The sequence below is a fragment of the Rhopalosiphum maidis genome, chromosome 1, assembly GCF_003676215.2.
Source record: "Rhopalosiphum maidis isolate BTI-1 chromosome 1, ASM367621v3, whole genome shotgun sequence".
Taxonomy (NCBI): Eukaryota; Metazoa; Arthropoda; class Insecta; order Hemiptera; family Aphididae; genus Rhopalosiphum; species Rhopalosiphum maidis.
This window is the reverse complement of record NC_040877.1, coordinates 4,982,894-5,004,016: the sequence shown is the minus strand read 5'-3', so window position 1 is coordinate 5,004,016 and position 21,123 is coordinate 4,982,894. Positions and strand designations below refer to the sequence as shown.

The 21,123-nt window shown below is 31.1% G+C and overlaps 1 protein-coding gene across 4 annotated transcripts in view; it reads right to left on the bottom strand.

Annotated features, from left to right (window-relative positions):
- Nucleotides 1-8,492: 8,492 nt before the first annotated feature.
- LOC113548177 (kinesin-like protein CG14535) overlaps nucleotides 8,493-21,123 on the bottom strand; it is a 162,468-nt gene continuing 149,837 nt past the window's right edge. For 3 of the 4 annotated variants that reach the window (XM_026948911.1, XM_026948912.1, XM_026948914.1), the window contains 13 exons: nucleotides 15,202-15,423; nucleotides 14,450-14,588; nucleotides 13,765-13,927; nucleotides 12,839-13,634; nucleotides 12,557-12,687; nucleotides 12,351-12,477; nucleotides 12,148-12,270; nucleotides 11,822-12,063; nucleotides 11,051-11,178; nucleotides 10,769-10,966; nucleotides 10,573-10,697; nucleotides 10,348-10,477; nucleotides 8,493-9,132 (listed from right to left, as the gene is read on the bottom strand). In XM_026948911.1, coding sequence (XP_026804712.1) covers nucleotides 9,051-9,132; nucleotides 10,348-10,477; nucleotides 10,573-10,697; nucleotides 10,769-10,966; nucleotides 11,051-11,178; nucleotides 11,822-12,063; nucleotides 12,148-12,270; nucleotides 12,351-12,477; nucleotides 12,557-12,687; nucleotides 12,839-13,634; nucleotides 13,765-13,927; nucleotides 14,450-14,588; nucleotides 15,202-15,423 — 2,606 coding nt within the window. In that variant the 3' untranslated portion in view covers nucleotides 8,493-9,050. The remainder of the gene's footprint in view (nucleotides 9,133-10,347; nucleotides 10,478-10,572; nucleotides 10,698-10,768; nucleotides 10,967-11,050; nucleotides 11,179-11,821; nucleotides 12,064-12,147; nucleotides 12,271-12,350; nucleotides 12,478-12,556; nucleotides 12,688-12,838; nucleotides 13,635-13,764; nucleotides 13,928-14,449; nucleotides 14,589-15,201; nucleotides 15,424-21,123) is intronic. The other variant, XM_026948913.1, reaches the window with a different exon arrangement.

The window sequence follows — 21,123 nt, the reverse complement described above, 5'->3', positions numbered from 1 at the left end:
AATAAAAACTCGAACAACCTAATCATCTGTATATAATACACTAAATGGACGTGACGAGGTAATTTTATTGCACGACACGATTGCAATTTAATTCATATTTTTCTCATAGGTCGTTTTTATTTTTAATTTGATGTAAGGCATAAGTTCGAGTATATATATATATATACTGCCTACAAAACACGCCCATTGCTTATATATAGTATCTTCTTAGTATAGGTCTATTATATTATTACTATTATAATATAGTTAAGTGTCATACATAACCCACAAACAAATCACATGTAAACTTGATGCATTTATATTTTAAGCATACCTATAGTGATACAGTTAGTATATAAAAACCTCCATCTCTAAAAACTTTTCTCGATTTGACAATAATATACTTCCAATAAATAAACTTAAAAACAATTAAAAAATGACACACAACCGTTTCCTTCAATTGATGTCAAGACATATCGCTATGTCACTCAAGTTAGAATTTGACACACCTTTTAATTTTTACTTACATAAATAGTAAACTTCCACAACTTGAGTGTGATACACGCTCACTGTTTTCACAGTTAAATATTTAATAGAAAATTGCCTAAACTAAGCTATAAATCATTGCAATATGTACCTATCTGAACACGATACCGAACATCATAGCAAAAGCATTCAGACATTCAGTAATGACCAAGCCACAAAAACAATATAAATAATAGTATTAATACGAAAGTTCCTATACTTTTCAATGTGCTAAATAAAACCGTCAAGTAAATAATAACTGCTCTGTTGTATATATACCTAATGTAGTAGGATTCTAGTATACTTCATTAAATATAATCTGTAATGTATGTGCTAACATTGAATTCTACGATTTTCTATTACATTGTTATAAAAAAATGACTTTGAGCGATAAAGACTATTTAACTTTTTGATAACCAAAGAAATCAAACAATTATTTTAACGTCAATATTAAAATGTTCGTTAGTTTTTTTTTAGTTTTGCCTGATTATTTCAAAAATTGCTAAGCATTTCCAATAATTTCGACCTTCGAAAAGTACCAACTAACTAAATACAATTTAATGAAATAAATTTCTAGTAATGTTGATAATCAGAACATTTTTTCTAGAAAAATTATCTTCAGACACAAAAAAAAACATCAATTATGTAAGATCAATACATTCATCGCTCCGCTCGTTAGAATTAAAAATAATTGTTTGCTTATCAAAACGTTAGATCGTTTTCGTTCAGAATCGTTTTTCATCGTATACAACAATTGTTTATCATTTGAATTCAAATTTAACACATCAATTATATTGTCTATAATCAATGACGACGTGGTGCCTTTGTACGGCAGAGCGGTTATGTTCCACTTTTTTTTTAAACTAATTTCTAAACACTTTTTATATTTTCTAATATTATGCATTGTTTAATACGTAACTGTTTCTCAACAAATAATCCTAAATAAGTCAATGACAGGTAAAATGTATATAGAACATATGATATGCGTGTTTTGCGGTCCAAAAGCATCTTATAGGTATAAATGTATAATATTATATGTGTGTGTGTAGGAAAAAAAGAATAAAACGTTTATGAAGAAGCCCACACACATGACAAATGGTATTGGCCTTCGATAGTATATTAAATTTGGCGATGTTGGTGCTTATAACCGAAGCGGGGTAGTGGAGAGGCAGTCGGAGAAGTATAGAATATAATATAGTGCACGTTATATATTATATTATTCGTACTGCTTAGTCGATAATGTTTTTCGTACCTATTGTCAGTCATGTTTTCAATTTTGTCGCGTGTCAATTTGATTTTAGAATTTTTTTTCACGTCTAGTTAATTTTTATATTATATAGGTACTTAATTATCAAAATCAGCCTACGATGTAATATACATATATAACTGATACTGCAATACCTATATATCAGTTATTTCTTTAAATCGCCGAACCTGTACTCCGCGTGACTATGCTCAGCTGGTTAAAGAAAAAAGATATCCGTGAACACGTGGTCAAAATGATATTGTTTTCGATTCACTGTCTTGTAAGATACGAATTTTATTGATAAATTATCGACTCTGATAATACACAATCGACTTTGTCGTACAGCAGTGCAACGCACCTAATATCCAGCAGTGGATAATATATTAATATTATTATGATATTGTAATATATAATATATTCAATATTTTACTTGTAAGACAAACTCGTCGTCGAATATCCCTGTAGATATATCGACATAATATAGACGTTAAGAAATGACGACTACACGTGTTTTGATGATCGATCGACATTAATAATCGACGAACGTGTAAGACGAACGACGATGGACGATGGTTTACTAGGAACGACAAATAGCTGGTATATCATAATGTAGATAATATACAATATACTATAATGCTACTATACCTATTCATACAGGTTTAAAATGTTTAAATGTATAAAATCGACGGAAAAACAGGATTGATTATTAATTATTATCATAGCGAGTATTCTCACGATTGTTCTACAAACGTTTTTAATCGCAAAATGATGATAAATTGCAATTAATAACAATTCCGATTTTTTTTCGTTTGAATTAATTAAATTCACATCACGTACCTATCGTCCGATAAAAAATAAGTATTTATTACTTGTTACATTCAAGTAGTTGAGAGCCAATATATACTGTGATATACTAATATCATTGACTATTCATTGTTTTAGAAAATTTGTAAATTTTTCTTGTGTATCATTAATTTATAAGCGACATACAATTTAACATATAAGTAATCATGAAATAAATACATTTGGATTTAGGGTGGGAAAAAAATAAAAAGATAGTTTAAGTATATTTATCTTTAATTTCGGATCAAACAAAGGCAACAAACAATTGTATATATAACCATTGATTTAAAAAAAATTATGACGAATATAATTTTATCAAAATAATAATTTAGCGATTAGCGTGTATTATAAGATACCATTTGTTACTGCCATCTGTTGTACGACGACGACAACATAACTACAGTAGTACGACCGTGAGGTGGCGTCATAATAACCACCGGGACACCGGGCAAGACGGGTACCGATTATTAATCGGATACAAATACGCCAACGCTGTTTAAATTTTCTTTCATGGCAATAATGGGTGTTCCTACATGTTAAATATTGTGGATGTGCGAAAAAAATACATGTTCAATCATAAACAGAGAACGTCGTAATAATAATAATAAGATAAAATAGGAAAACGATTTTTCGATATCCACCATCATAATATCCTTAATAATCGATTGCTCTGTAATAATGACTTTTTGCTTTGAGTTAGTATTCATTACTTTTCTGTTTTATACGATTCAAATTTTAAAAATGTCCGTACAAAAACGTTTTGTTAAATATATTGAGTTTTTAGTTACATACAATTCCACGCTCTAATAATATCTAATATTATCAACGTGGACTAAAATATAGTCTATAATATTATACACAAAAATCATGAAATTCAGCGGTGTTTGCATTGTAAACAAACCGTGCGTGAATGATTATTGTGCAATACAGACTTTTGCGATACAGTTGCTGACGCACTTGCGCTTGTTCGACTCCGAAACGAACAAAACCGGTTAAATGGGTCAACTCGCTGCAGAATTCATAGTATAATAATATCATCAACGTTATTGTACAAAAAGTTTTGTGCGCATACGACTCGGTGTTTTCGGAAAACTGCAAAGTTCCTTTCGACCAAGCACGTTTCTCTCGAGGACGGTAGGTACCATTTTGGTATGGTCGTCGTGGACCATTTCATCATCGAGACGAAATATTTTCGAATCACAATATTCGCCCGTACGTTTTATTTATGTATGTTGTTATTGTAGTAGAATTTAATAAATGTAAAAACTGTGATTTAAGCAAACGTAGATAGCGAGTGTTGAAGGTATTGTGCGACGAGAATATCTTGTAAGTAAAAAATAATTGGTGAAACACATACTGTATAGGTACTAAATAAATTGTTATAATCAGCATTTATAATTCTGTAAATGAGCTACTTCTACTCATAGTCAAGAAATTCCTACATCTACGATCACGGAAAATAGCCATCTGCAAATAAAAAAACGGTTACGGAGTGTACAAGACTCAGTCACACATAGTCCAACAACTCGAGAGATATATTAATTAAATAATTAACATCACCAATCTTACATTAAATCTACCCCGTAATACCAAGCACTTTAGTCTCGGGTAGAACAAATTGTAAACTTATACTATCGTCAAATATATTTAACTATTAATAGTAATTGTGTTGTATGTTTTTATTTATAGTGTAACTTAATGTACCTATATATTATTGTATTGCTTTTAAATTATTAACAATAATCGTGGTTATTTAACTTAAAAATGCCCCGATGTACAAAACGTGTACAGCTGGCTTAAGTATCTTTTTGACAGGCGTAATACGATTGCGAACTTTTTATATTTTTACCCGAAAAAAAAAAAACAAAACGATTCCGCATTTTTTATGTATTTATGTATTTAAGAAAACACATCAGTATAAGAGTATAACAGATAGTACACAACAAATATTTTATATTGTAAATTTTAAAGAAATTTATATTATTGTCTTATAGGCTATAATGATACTTAATATGCTTATATACCTAATGATTTAGTTATACTACTAATACTTTACGTGTATTAAAACTATTTAAACTGATTATAATAATATGTAATTGACGTGTAAATTAGTACACAATAATTTTTTTGTATTAAACAATCAATCATAATGTGCTGAGAATATAATAATATAGATTTATTAGTACTTACTACAAGTTACAGGTGAACTTTATAAACTTAAATCCTTTAAGTCAAGAATATAAAATATTTTTGTGCACAATCGACAATCGTGTTGTTGTTTGCAAAGCGGATAAGGTAAAAAGTACGGAATTATATTGCATCACTTTCTGACACGTACAACAGTCAAAATACGTCACACCATAAATTATGAACATATGCATCATCCAATAATCAAATCACACAATTCAGGATTTTTTTGTAAGGATATTTTTCCTACAACATAAATAGAATTTATGTTATTGAGACTTGAGCGGGCCATTTAAATTTAAATTTAAAAAAACTGTTTTTATTACTGGAGTTATTATTTGAGCATAGATTTTACATAAGCGGGTTATACTTGTATTCACTCCAACTGTAATTTATAGCTGATATAATATTAATATAAATAATACCTGTTACCTATACGAATTGTATGACAGTGAAAGCCTCGGGAGAATGTTATCATTCTAGTTGCGTTATCCTAAAAAAAAAAAAATAGAAATAGAAAAAAACAGTTTGTACAAAAATTAAATGTAGAACGGAGACCGATGGGGATATCACCAATATTTATATAGTCGATAGGAAAATAGCACAATTATAAGCATCGATCACTATTGATACTAGACGTGTTCCGAGTACCCGGCAATTACTCGATATCATATTCAAAACTCGGCCCTTACCCGGTATCCGTCGTAATACTAAATTTGTACCCGGTATTTACTCGGTGCACGGCGTAATACGTTCATTTTTACCAGGTCCTTGCTCGGTACCAGCGTAATACTTACATTTTTACTCGGCTCTTACTCGATAGTCGGTAGACTCGATAGAGGGATTCGCTCACACGACAGTACGATACAACTATTTTAAATATTTTTTATTGCATAATAATAATATTATTAATTACTGACAGGGTACCTAATGTTTAATACCCACTATAGTTTTATATGTTTTATTTTTTATGTTTTTATGTTAATACTCATTACTCAACAGTGTTTATGTGTTTGGTTAAGTTGTATATTATAATTGATTAACTAATAATTAATATTATTGATAACTTTTCAATCGATAACCGCGGATACCCATTTTGTATTTACATTTCTACTCGGTTATTACTCGGTACTCGGTAAATATTAAACATTTTACTCGGCCAGTACTCGGTACCCAGTTATTATTGAAAACTGTACTCGGTACCTACTCGGTTTATAACAAATTATTTACCCGGAACATCTCTAATCGATACCATTATAACTTATAAGTATACGAAAAGATCTTAAACCGGTGCGTAACGCATTAGAATTAGCATTCGTAATAAATTATTCTAATTTATTGTTATACCTAACTGATAATTTATTTTAATTTTTAATTTTGGAATCTAACTCGATTTATATTTATAAGTATTATTGCTGATATATATAGCAAAGTCACTTTAATATTTTGCGTATTAGTGTACATATTCATTAAGTCAAATATACATTTTATACTTCTTATTAATGTAAGATTAGTGTCCCATTGTACCTTACGATAAATAATTATTTATTTTTATTACGTTACAGTTGTCACCTTTTAATATATTTGCAACTATAGCTGATCCTGCACGACGTTGAATACACGTGCAAAATTAAATACCAATGGATTTACCCCATTTACATTCCGTTGAATGTAAACTACTCAGTCATTTTAATGATCATTTTTACCAAACATAGAATACATGTTTAAAATTATATTTAATCCCAATAGGCAATAATAATTTTTGTAACCGGTGATGGTCGATGGTAACCCTATATTATAAACAAGATAAAATATTAATTTTTTGTTAGTCAACAAATCCATAGGCGAACACCTCTAATCATAAAATGTTAATTTGGTTGTAAGTAGATTATAAATCAGTCAGCCAAGACTTGTGTATATTATACAGACTTGAGATTTTATTGAATGTACCTACATTATTATTACGATGATGCGCTGGCCAACTCTACGCAGAACTCGTTTAAACGACACCTTTGAGCGATAAATTCAGTTATGTATTATAGATACTTAATACATTATCTTAAAATTATTAAAAACACGAAATCTCCTAATATTTTCTTACAACAGAATATATGTAAATTACTTTTGCTTGTACATTCACGCAAATGTAAGTACACACACTGCATACATAATATTATATATTATACGAAACCGTGGCAACTCGGCAATATCGAAAAATCTATACACGCACGCTTATTGTAATTTAATTAAAACCGCATTGGCCCCTCCCCCACTCGCGTAAACATTAAATCATTGATTTGCAATAACAAAAATAGCGCGTGCAAACCGGTCCGACTTCTCTGTATATAATATCACAATATTATAATTTAACATCTAAACAGTGCGTTTGCGACGAACATAATATAGTCAGTCGTAAATTTAATATTATTTCTAAGTAACATCAATCTTGTAGAGCGCTGTACGATAACCATAGGCGAAATTTAGGGGGGGGGGCTTGGGTGTACTTTGAGTTAATGACTTAATGTTAATTTAGATTTTAATAGTAACAGGTATCCATAACCTCAAGATAACATTATAAAAAAAGATAGAAGAGCTACAGCACCCTCAGTTTTTTCATTGAAATTGCGCCCCTGACGATAACCCCAGTAATCGCACCATATGATTTTGTGTATATTACCTTTAGCTTGGCTAGGATTTATAAGTAATATAAAATGGTATATTATGTATTCAATTGTGTTAATATGCTAAAATGCGCAATATCAATTTAATATAATATACCTATACAATGATAATTTAATAATATTTTTCAAGCCATCATCAAGTTATGAAATAGAAGAATCTTACAATATTTCAAAATAAATTGCGAATATAGCTACTTTTATGTGAGCTAAATCTTTTTTGTTACTCAAATATTTAATAAGTCTATATAATAATAATAATTTCTGATACATTTTTACATTTATTGAGTTAAAAACAAAACCATTGATGTAATAAAATTGTAATTGAAACGTGGCAAACATTACTAGACGTTTTACACTATGTAGGTACTTTCGCTGAAATATTCTTTAAAGAAGTATATTTTTCGTATTTATTAAAATATATAGTAACTACATTATGTTTTAAACTTAAGGTGCCGTCATTACAACATTTGTTTTCTCTCTTTTTTTTCTCTTTACTTATTATATATTTTATAAAAAAGAATATTTCCTATGTATTGACCGGATAGTTTTTAAATATTTACATTTTTGAATAAATTATTAATAGTTAAAACTTAAAAATAATCGAAATTATTTTAAATTAAAACATGTTTAGATTTATAAAAAAAGTAAATATTAAAAGTTTATCCGGTCAATGAAATACAAAAATAGATTTACGATTCGTGTACATTACTGATAAAATTTTTTTTGAAGGATACTGCAATAAAAACATATTGATACATATTTCTAAAAAATATATTCAACATTGTCACCAGCCCAGATATACTCTGCGATAAAAAGGAATGAAAAAAATGGAAATTAGTTTCGATGTAATCGTTTTATTTTTGTTATATTATTATTATGTTGTACAACTATATTGTCTTTTTAAAAAAAAAAAGAAATAAATAAATTAAAAAACAGTAACAAATGAAAAAAAAATGATATGTACAAAATATTTTTTAAACAATTAGTAAGTATATTCATCATAATATATATAATTTATAATACATCGATTATGTAGTAAAAAAAAAAAAACAAAATTCTAAAAAGTCTAATTTAATATTATATAATAATAAATACTTAGTAAAATATCTTACTCGGTGCGTGCGAGTTTTGTGTTTTTTTTTATTATTATTATTTTTGTTCTGCTAAAAATCGTAACGACACGTCGCGTGTTGTGCGGCGTGACAACACGAATCTAATACACAACATCGTCGGCGGCGGCAGCACAGCAGTTAACGTGCTTATTAAAAATATAATATTTTTATTATATGTATAAACTATACGCATTTACTTTTATGCGTCTAACATCCATAAAAAATCTGATAACGTGTAAAATGTATAGAATATAATTTTTAAACTCGCTCCGAGTGCTAATATTATGCTCTGTTCGTATAATATAATAATAATAATAATAATAATAATAATAATAATAGTAATAATAATATAATAATGACGTATAATATTATACTATACTTTGTAGAAACGAACAAAAATATTTTTTTCTAATACACATTGTATTATATACCGGATTCATTTGACTGTATACGTGTCATACTGAGCCATACCGTCTCCTAGCTATCACACTTGCTGTTCTGATGGGTGGCCGCAGCATTACTGTTGCTCGTTTCGTTCAAATTCTTCGCTCTCGGGTTTCTAAAACATGATGGAAAATCATATTATAAGTGCTAACCCCAATTTTTTATTAATAGGGTACTAAACGTGACGAACACTTATACAAGTTATGTTGCGTAATGTCGTCTTCAGTATAACTTAATGGCCAAGATGCCGAAAGTTGTAATTACAAACACTAAATTTAACAGTAGTGCAGCGCTGTTCCAAACAATTTAAAACATTTAAACTTATATTTTAGATTTTGAGATTTTACAATTATGTGTTTAAAGTAAAAGTGTCGCAATAATAAATGTTTAGAGCGGTTTCGGGTAGCAGACCAGTTGGTACGTTGGTGATGAGGAAGGGTATATATTATATAAATGTCAGTTATTTTGTTATTAAAAATGTATTAGATTTGTTATTTTATAATAAATATTAAAGCTTAACATAAAATGCATAAAGTTCATAAGTTTTTTTTAAACGAGATTCAAAAAATAGTTGAGCGTAAGTACAGCAGAGTATATTTTTATGAGTAGTTAAAGCTTAAATTTTTACGACACTGGATATTTACACGTACTTACAATATTTATTATTTCTTCTCAAACGACGTTTATTATTATTAATTTATTGTTATTAAGAATATATATATATATTATTAACTATAGAAATTTCAAATATTAAACTATTCAAATTATTATTTTCAATTCAGTATATCAGTCTCATTTTTAAATAAAGCAGAGAAGTTCCCTGATTATTTTTATTTGTGGTTTCTGAACTAATGTGATCATACAACATTGTACACAGGTTAACCAGTTTAGTTACACTAATAAATTATTTAAAATTTTTTTTTTCTTTGATCTACCTAATACGGGTTTGTGGTAAATGGTAACGACTAACTAAATTAATTTATGTTTATGTCGATATAAATAAGTATTTGTAAAATTTATTTTTAAGAACATAATATATTATACTTGTTATTTGCGCACAAAAATTATAATTATCTAGATTCAAACAAATAAATATTTAATACTTAAAACCATTAAAAAAATACTAATTTTAGACTTAGTGTTGGATATTTGGCTGAATAATATATAGATTCAACACGACCCATAATAATATTAATATAACCTCGTAAACCGATTTCAATAAAAAAAAAAACATAGATACAATGAAACAACTTAATTTAATATAAATAACTTCTTATTAGTTACATATAATCATAATGTACATGTAATCATTACAGTTTTCATTGCTTACTGTTTGTCTGTAAACCACCTTTGGCTGAACAATTTGTTGCTTGTCAAGTTGAACTCCTTCAGCTGTTTGATGTCTTCGAACCGGGTCCTACCACCGTTCCAGCCGTTATGTTCGCTTTTCAACCGATGACCTATAGGTACATTAAACACAAGTTTTTATTACGTTTAAGTTGAGTGGTACGAGTCGGACGCCAACATATTAATAAATCAATCGGCGGATTATTACCGTTGTGCCCTCCTGGGTCGTGAGACTTGTCGTTGTTGGTGTTCAACGAGTAATTGTGGTTCAACCTGCCCGAATACGGCGTGAACCCGTTCAACACGGATTGCACTCTGCTTTTGCTGTCCAACCTATGGGTGGTAAAAGAAAAGTGTCAAAACTCAGAGTCTCGCTACTGCAGCAGTGTAAGGCTGATGCTTACCCGTCTCTGCTCAACGACAATAGTTCCGATTGTAACGGCGGTGGGTACGGAACTTCTTCGATGTCACCTTCGTCACTTCCTTGACTTTTTTTGTCCTTAGATTCCTCGGCACCATTTCCGGGCTCCCTGCACGTTTCAGACTGTAAATTTGGATTTGACGCGCCGTCTGGATGTCTTAGGCTCGATATATTTTTACTACTAACATATTATAAAATATTATTGCATATTAATAATATTGTCTGTTACACTGTTTCGGCGAAACGTAATTATTATAACGCTCACATGTGTTTGAACGAGTGAAAACGACTGAGCGTGTGTAGTTCTCCGTAGTGCATCCACAGGTTACTAGTCAAGTCGTCGGTGCTCGTCAAATTCATTCGACAGTTATGACAAAATTGACTATTATCGTTCTAAAAAAAAAAAAAAAAATTAAAAAATTGTTCACCGGCATCATAAATTTAATATAATGAATATAAGGACGGGTAATATATTAAATATAATACACTTATACTTGTAGAAAACACTTAAGTTTTTGAAAAAAGTTAATTTCATATAATTTTAAGTCGTTACAAACAAAATTTATTATTTTTATGATAAAAAGTCATGGCACTTTTACATGGTAATATACATTTTCAACTTATATTTTGAAGTAAAATATTATTTGGAGTATAAATATCGGACAAATAGTTTATTAGTTGTATATAAAGTGTAGCTTAGTAGAATGGTGGACCAACATTTTACGGAGTACCATTTTACTCTACTAATCAAAGCTTTAAATACTTAAAAACTATAAATTATTAGTCCAACATTTGATTTTTGTATATCAAATACTCAAAAAATATTTTTACTTGGAATAAGGAATTAAAAATGCAAGGGTCATAAAAAATTTAAGATAGTTATAACGATAAATAATAATAAAAATCATATTTTGTTTAACAACTTAAGATTATGTAAAAAAATATTTTTGAACCTTTAACCTAATTTAACGTTCGTTTAAAATATCTAGTATCTCAAGTAAAATGGATCACTTAGTTTCTCGTTATAGGTACACACCAACAGATAAGCGGGTTCGCTTGCGATGCTATTATTGTCAAAATCGTTGGACGCATGGGTAAAATCGTGATTCATGGACGGGTTTTCCGTAGCGCCATTTTTGAAAACGTCGGATAGCGAGGCGGATTGCATGCGTGTAGGTAACGTGGAGTGGTTGAAATTATTAGGAACGTGTTTAGGGACGCCGACCTTGCCGTTGTATAGCTCGTGTAATCGAGACAGTTGTTCGTATCGAAATTGATCTAATGTGAATACAAAGTTAGTTAGAAAAATTGAAACGTATATAATTAACAATCAATAATATTGAATTATTATCGCTTGCATACCTTTCGACGACTTTTGTTCATGTTGTGTCGATGACTGAAGTCTGTGATTGTTGAATTGCCTAAAAGAATTACCGCCAGGTCTTGAAAAAACTCTATCAATATCGTTGGCAACTGATAGTGAGTCTACGGGAAAAAAAATGATTAAATAATTATTTAGAAATTAACTCATTAGCGATAGGGGGCGAAAAATGACAAGCGTATACCTGTAAATGTAGATACTACAGTCATATTTTCTTGACTGAGTATTCTCAACGGATGCTCTTCCTGGTCAACTTCTGGCAATGGATTTTCTAATTCTCCCATACAAAACGCGATGTCCTCTTCCGTTACCTATCACACGAATAGTTTAGAAAACAAAATAATATAAGATCGTATTACGCATAATATCGTTTAACGTTTAGGTAAATACCTGTAAACAACTATCTTGAGTTGGGACAGGTTCATCGAGTTCTTCGACTTCTACTATTTCTAGTTCGATTTCTTCGTCTTCTTCGTTGTATTCGTCAGAATTTGATCCACGGAGTCGTTCAATAGACACAACTAAAAAGCAACGGAGTTTAAAGACTTAAATAACCATAAAGCGTTTCAATTCGTGATTACAGAAACTGAATAAAAAGTAAATTTATTTATAAAAAAAATAAAAACAACGAATGTATATTTTAATATATTATTATATAATAACATGTCTTACCTCTGCTGACTTGGTGACTATTTTCAATTATCGATCTGGTGGCTACGGACATTTGATCGCACTTGGGTTCATCGTCACCGTTTTCTTCTTGACCGCTGGCCCGACCTCTGGGACCCAATTCGTCCGTCTTAAATGTCGTGTATTCTTTCGTTTCACGGTGCCTGTTCTGTTTATCCGTCACCTGATAAACTTGGTGTTCGACCCATTTTTTTATCATGTTCTTCTTGTGGTAGTCCATGAACCCGTAAACGTTTGCGTGCTGACTACTGGTCCCGTGCATCGGGCCATCTATCCAAGTCTCGCCCGCTGTTTTCCCGTCGTCGGTTTTGGACATCAACAACGCCCGAGCGCCGTGAGCGCGGCTTTTGGATATACGTGGCCCGTCGATCCACCTCTCCTCAGGACGTTCCTTCCGGGTCGACGACGTTCTCGGATTTCGGACCGGCGATGACCGTGCGCTACACACGCCGTTTGGTTTGGCAGCTGCCTTGGACGCGGGCGCTCTCGCCGCGGCGCTGATTGGTATCGACCGTTGTGGTGACGATGGCGTCGACTTGCTCTGTCCGGGTTCCCGGAGCAATTTGTTCAACGGATGACAACGGTTTTCCACGGCCGACAGACTAGGTATGTGGACGGGAGGATGTTCACCGTCCGTTTCTTCACTGGGCCCGACGTAGATCACAGTGTCGGCTGACTGTTCACTGCTAGAAGGTTCGATTTCACTTGACCCCACGCCATTTTGAACTTTCGGATCGGTATCTCCGGAAGTCCCACAGCCACTAGCCACGCCGACAAACTAAAAAAACAACACCTCTGACGTTATAACTACAGGTTGATGTCAATAAGCAAACTCTAATGTATTCGTAAAAAGAATCAATCTCATTTAGTATACTTTTATTGGCATAAATATATTATTATACAAGTACCTTAAATCGCCGTCTGCGCATTCGATGTATGCGGGAAGCCAGCTGTACGACAGACAAAGTTTCTGTGTACTGTTGAGCGGCGGGCGAAACATGAGCAACCATTGCCGCATGGCAGGTCAACGAGTTCAAACACTCTTTCAAGAGTTGAGTGAGTTTTTGTTCTCTAAACACGAAACAAACAAACAAAAATAAATAAATAAATATTTCATTCGTTAACTGTATACCGGTAGCTTATTCTAGGTGGGTTTATGCACAATAAAAACGTCTCGACCCTTTAAAGTTTAAGGTAAGGCCCTATGTTTCTGATTTAGAACGAATACATATAAAAGCCCGTATATATGAAATAAACGCACTATATGAGGGTTTATCCGGAGGGGGAATCTTGCCTTGGATTTCACTCTAATAGCCTAATATCTTAGCGAAACTTTCGTCACCCCGCCGACCTTATGAAACCACCACGTGACGTACGCCTTTTATTATTATCGAACTGCAGTCTACCCTCCAGGCAATATCTCACTTATATTAGGATTTTGGGATATAATATATTATATCTTCGGGGACGATGTTTTGTTATTATATTTTTGTCTCTCACATATTATATACGGGCTAAGCCTCAAGCCAGAAAGTTATGATTTTAAATATAACAGAAAACACGTAATACTACGATTTTTGGCTTATCACAAACCTGTGCGGTAGATGTTTTTGACCGTTAAATATGGCTAGCAGTACGTTTCCCAAACCGGATAGTGTCAATCCACCGGAAGACTTGCTTCTCTCACAACTGCCTAAATCCAAAAGATGCAATCGACTTCGACCTCCAGCAACTATAAATTAATACACACGTTTGAAATTAATAATGTAAATATCAACATAAAAATATATTAGGAACCACAAACTTTAGTATACATATCATTTAACATGGTTTTGAAATATAATTTAGTTTTATGTATATTATTAATAATATATTATTTTCTTCATCCCAAAGTCATAAAGAAACAAGAAATTATATTTTTTATACATTGTAAGTACCTATATGAGTATCATCGCAATTTTTTTAATGAAGTAACTTTTTTACAAACTTGACCAAAGCAAAAGTAAAAATGTACACAAAAAACAGTTTTAATATTATGTTATTTAATATTAAAATATTTTTCATTAAAAAAGTTGGTAGATTTGTACGTTTTGTATAAAAATAGTAAATTATTTTTTAATATGGACTACAATATTTTTTAGCCTTCAAATAATAACAATTGGATGATTTCATCATATAATATTGGTATATATTTAATTTATACTTGACAAAATTTGCACAATGAAAACCATCACCAAGTACAGTTTTCATAAAATAACAACTTAATATAATAATTTTAAATATATATCATCAGATAATTTTTTGTCGTCACTAATAAAAATATTATTTATAACAGATATTTTTACCTGCAGATGAACCGGTTGGCACGGTGTATTGGTAAACGTTTAACGTGTACAACATGTGCGACTCTGGAGAGGAATTTCGCATGTTGAGTGCTACATCCAAATAGTACGCGGCTTTTTCAATAGTTTGTGCTCGTAGCTCGCTGTAGTGTTGCATCGCTGTGCCCAACACAGGGTCTTCTCCCCTTAAGTACACCCCAGGGCCTGGCAAATTGTCTTCGCCGTCTGTAAATTGTATTTTTATTTTAACATTTATATAGTCACGAGCGAAACGTAGGTGGGAATATATATATATATATATAAATAATACTGTATAATACAATATAGGTAGTGTATAATAATAATATATCTGATATGAATGTCTCTCCCCAATTATTATTATGTTGTAAGCTCGTACGAGTCACGAACCCCGCACGCGTACACTGTCACGTACTGTGAATTACCATATTCGTTCCGTCGAAAAAAGTTTAAAGATATTATAGAAGACGTATAATATAATATATATTTGCTAAAATACATTATAATATGATACACACACACACACACACACACACACACACACACACACACACACACACACACACACACACACACACACACACACATACACGCACATACTGCATGCACATAGATGTATACATAAATCGTACGTAATTTCGCTGTACACAATTTTCGGGGTTTACTTAATAATAAATATGGAGAGAATATTCGTAAACTATATAATAATAATGGGTTTCTTATTTTTTTTTACATTTGGTAATGGTTATATAGAATATTATTTTGTCGATTTAGTTTTTTCAAAAAAATAATATAGGTACTTTCTGTATTAATGAAATATATGTATATTATAAAGTTAACAATCATCATACGATGACTACAATATTTATAAAGTGAGTGAATGAAGAAGATATATTATTTAAAAATTGATTCTTACTGATAATATGATATTCGGCCATTAACAAATAAAAAAAAAAACAAAAACATAAATTATTCCCTCGTAGTTATGGTCTTCTTATTTAAGTATTAATATTTATTACCTACCGTAAAAAAAAAAAAAACATTAAATAATTTAAATAATTAATTTTTATTTCATTTTTAATTAAACGGTGGATAGCTTTATGTTATAGAAATTTAAATATTAATTGGATTTTGATAGGGTTCATATTTTTATTATACTCGCATAACTTATTTACACGTTATTATACACGTTTTATTATAGTAGATATATACCTACTGCTGTGAAATAAAATATAAAAATGTTGTCACTTTTGTCGCCGGTATAAGTAAACAGAGGAGTAATTAAAAAACAACATTTCTTGACTATATAATATTAGTGTTCGTGTAAAAAATAATGAAGCGGGCTAAGGGTTGAAAACTATATAATAATATACTTATATTGAAACGAGTACCATGGCGACCTAATCAAAAGTTGCACTCCGCAGCGGGTAAATGGGGTTCGAGATTTGCCGTCGTCACCACCGTTTATTATTACATTACATAATAATATATCATTTTATGTGTTATATAGGTATTATAATTTTCAGCGAGTTTCTCTTACGTAGATTTCGGTACACGTGCTTAATGAAAACAACGCGAGATATCTCGTTAGGCGCGCGTTTACATTAATGGGCCTAGCGTGTAAGTTTGAGTATAAGTGGTAATGGGTAGGTGGACCTCCCCATTGCAGCAGCCATGGTCGCTATAGATGAAGATGAACAACTTGAGAAACTGCAAAACAACATTATTGTTTTAAATTGCTTATTATAAAATGCAAGGGAAATAGAATTTCGTCGAATAATCAATGTTTCAACTTATTACGAGGTTTTTGACTTATCGAGAATTAAAAAAAAAAACAAGACATATAGGGAGGTGTTATTAGTGTTTAACTATTATTATTATAAATAATAATATATAAAAAGTTTTATTAATTAGCTGTGTATTTCCCGACCTTCAACAGGATTAAAATGAATCTTATATCTCATTCATTTATCCTTCATTTGAAAAGCATATAACACAAACATTAACAACTAGAGATTCAATTAATGCTTAAATTCCGACGTAAATCCAATATCGTTAAGATTGGTATTCATCTTTATGTGTTTACATAAAAAATATGTCTAAAATTAAGAAAAATTTGCCAAGATTGCAAATCATAAATGTAATTATATTCGTAATTAATTGATTTTTAAGTTTTTTTTTTAAATTTACATTTATAAACAATGAAGTCTATCAAATTTCTACTAATTATATAATAGTAATATAATCTGTTACCAATGAACTATGACAACTGTTCAAATAAAAAAAAAAAATATATTCGTGAGCCAAACTAAATTAATTTGTGAGTTATTATCCTATAGCAATCTATAACTAAAATTGAATATTCAGAATGTACAGTTTGTTATGTTATCCGTTATAGTTTGACCAGACCAATATAATAAAATATAATATCATAATATGGGGTCGTCGATTCCATAATCGCATAGGTATAGGCAATTTTAGCCACATATATTAATAAAACACAACGGGTGAGAAAGAGATGTGGAATTTAACGGTAAAAAATTTTGAAAAAAAATGTAGGTGTAATTTTTATTCAATTTTCAAATAAAGTTTAAGTAGGTACATGAGTTTATTATTTATTTATCGTTTTGTCACGTTCATATATGATTAAATTATGAAGTAATATTAATATATAATGGCCGTCAGTTAATTTTAAAATATGGATATAAACAACGATAATATATTGATCACGCTTATTCGCGAACGTTTAATACAGATGGACTGTGTAACGTACTAACGCGTGTATCACTGTCAGTGTTTAGGTACCTTTATATTAATGTATGTATAGGTTCTATGTACTAAAATACAGTGTACCGCGTTTATAATCGTATGATGGCTACTCTGGCTATCTAAATAAAACTTGTTACGCTTGAAAATCGTTCAAAATAAGGGGGTCATTCAATTTTTTCAATGGAAAAAAAAACTCGGGGTAAAATTTACTTTTACCCGAACTCATTACATCTCTAGTTTGAGGAGACTGTCCCTTTCGCGTTGCCCTCGAAGATTTCTTCGTGACTACTATACGTAAATTATAACAAACTGGGCGCGATCTAGTGCGAAGGGCCTTTGGAACACACATAGGTGCCTGCAGTAAAAGGTTACATTATATTATTATACATCGGTGTGTAGCAGCTGCAACGGCCCGCCCGCAGCAGTGCGAGTTCGCGCTAAATCAAGATTAATACACGCCGTTCGGTCACGTCGAGTCTGTCTGTCGCGGAGAGTATCACACGGGAGCGCGTGTAGAAACTTTTTAATAAAAACGTCTCGTCCGCACCGCGTTCGCATTCGTCGCCGTGTTATATTTGTAGTCGTCGTCGTAGTCGTCGTCGTCGTCGTCGTCGTCGCACCGTCTGTCGACGCGACAAAGTAGGATTATTATTTATTTGCAGCCTACCCCGGCTTATTTATAATCCTCGGCGGGTCGACGCTTTTCGTCGTATACCTATACTGCAGCGTTATTATTATTATTATTATTGTTATTATGCGTGCGCGCTCGTACGAGGTGCTGCTGTCGTCGTGCGCGTATGATATATTATGTGCGACGGCGGGCCGGCGTGACGACGACTCGGGCGCGATGTAGACGGCGGCGGCGCTAATCAAAAGCGATGGACCGGCGGCCGACGCGCACGAGAAGAAACTCAGTTAAAAGTCCTCCGCGGGTCCTCCGTAAGAAGTGCGGGCGGGCGTGCGGACTATCGTCGTGTTTGAATATTATGTGTGCGCGACGAGTACGACTACGAAACTGTGGAAACTTTCAGATTTTGCCCGCGCACAGAGTCGGTCGTATATCGTGATGTACATGTATATATACTTCGTACGAAGCCGCCTTCGTCGATATCTCATTACGGCGTGCGTGTACTGTACAGGGTGGCTCGCGCAGCTTTCACCGTTTTCCGGTGTTATTCTTAAGAGGAAACCGCGAGGTATGGGTCATCACTCTGTATACACCGCTTTCCGGTTTACCTATATAATATATGTGGACGGGTGTAGGATGCGCCGCAAATGTGAGGCCGATCGCTCGAGACTTTCCACGAGTTTGATACTTCCGCCACCGTGACCATATGTATAATTCATCAATACGCGATACGCGTCTCGCACAAGGATATTATTATTATAGGTGTTTTAAAAATATTTTATCATTGCCGTTCGCGCGTGAGAAATCCACTATCGTCACACCACTTATACCTATGTATTGCCTACCCGTATACAGCTAGTGATTCAACGAGTATACTCACCTTCTCCTATTTCTCATTTAACAATGACCTTATACAAATCAAATTTTTTAGAATGTTTACACTCTATACTTTATCTTTATTTCAAATTAAATGATCCATACACATTTTGAACAATAACCTTAATTGGCAATAGAAGAGGTTTGATAGGAGAAGCCGTTTGATGACACTTCTGAATTTAAGTAAAAGATATACTTAAAGAACATAATGCTTCCAAATAATTGATATTTTTGTACTCCTTAAAGAGTATCATATGGCGATACAAACTTCAGTTTTTTAAATAATAATCCTATTTTTAGTATAAATTATTTGGTAGATACTTTTTTTTTAAAACGTTTATGTACTTAATTCATCATTTTAACAGGTACAGTTTTTAAGTTATCGAATTTATATACAAAGAATATAAGTTTTTAAAAATGGTTTTGTAATGGTAAATAAAATAAAATAATATGTATGATATTAGATCAAGTGTTTATTATAATTGAACAATTTTTAAAAATTATAAATATTGATAAATTAATATTTATCCTTAGTACACAAATTTAAATAATTAAAAAAACTGCTCTTTAGAAATATAATTTTGGTGCATCAATATTCTTAGAAAAGTTATCTTTTAAACACATAGTTTTCAATAGTAAAGCGAAGAACTCAATTGAAAAATAAAAGTTTGTATTTTCATAGGACATTGCATAAGTAGTAAAAATCAATTCAAGAATTTGAAAGTATGGTTTTTACTTTTTAAGTATATTTTAACATTCCAAAAAATTAAGTTTTAATTAACTTTAATATTAAATAAATACATTATAAAAGGGGATGAGGATAGTTGGTTGATCATTATGTATATATTGCTGGCTACAGATTCCATGTACAATTATTATTTATTTGCACGATGCGTTGACTAAAGCACGTATCCACGCTATCGATACCAGCGAGAAATCTTATATCCTGTTTGTATTATACGATATTACACAGAACATTTTTAGGTTTACACATATCATAGTTCTTAACTCTATATAACTTTATGGGGATAAAAATGGAATTTTTTTTCATGTTTCAGCAAATTTGAGGTTATAAGAGAATCACGTTTATTTATTTCTTAAATTTAAATTTTTATTTCTTTAGAAAAAAAGAATAACAGTTAAAAATCGTACAATACCTTGTTTGATAGTTTTTTTTTTTTAATAACATTTTGTTCCATTTGTTGATTTGATTAACTAATATTTTTTTTAAGTTTTAAAAAGATTGTTTAGAAAATTACCAATCACTACAAAACATTTATATATTATTTGGTTATACTATAAGAACAAGATATTTGTAAGTACTTTATTTGATGTATAGTAAGTTAAGTACGACAAAAAATCAGTAGAACTATGAACATAGGTAATAAGGTACCTAGTTAGTATACTAGAACTAGATATATAATTAGATAATAACTACGTGAATTTTTAAAGTTTTTTTTAGCATATTAATGAAATTCCTATTTTAAACTTTTAATAAACTAAATATCTACTGAAACAAGAATAAGTAATATTAAAAATCTTTAACAATATTTACTTAAATTTCAATTGTAATGAAAAAACTATTTTATTTTCATCGAATAGTTTTTATTATTTTTTTTTTTATCTATTCAAAT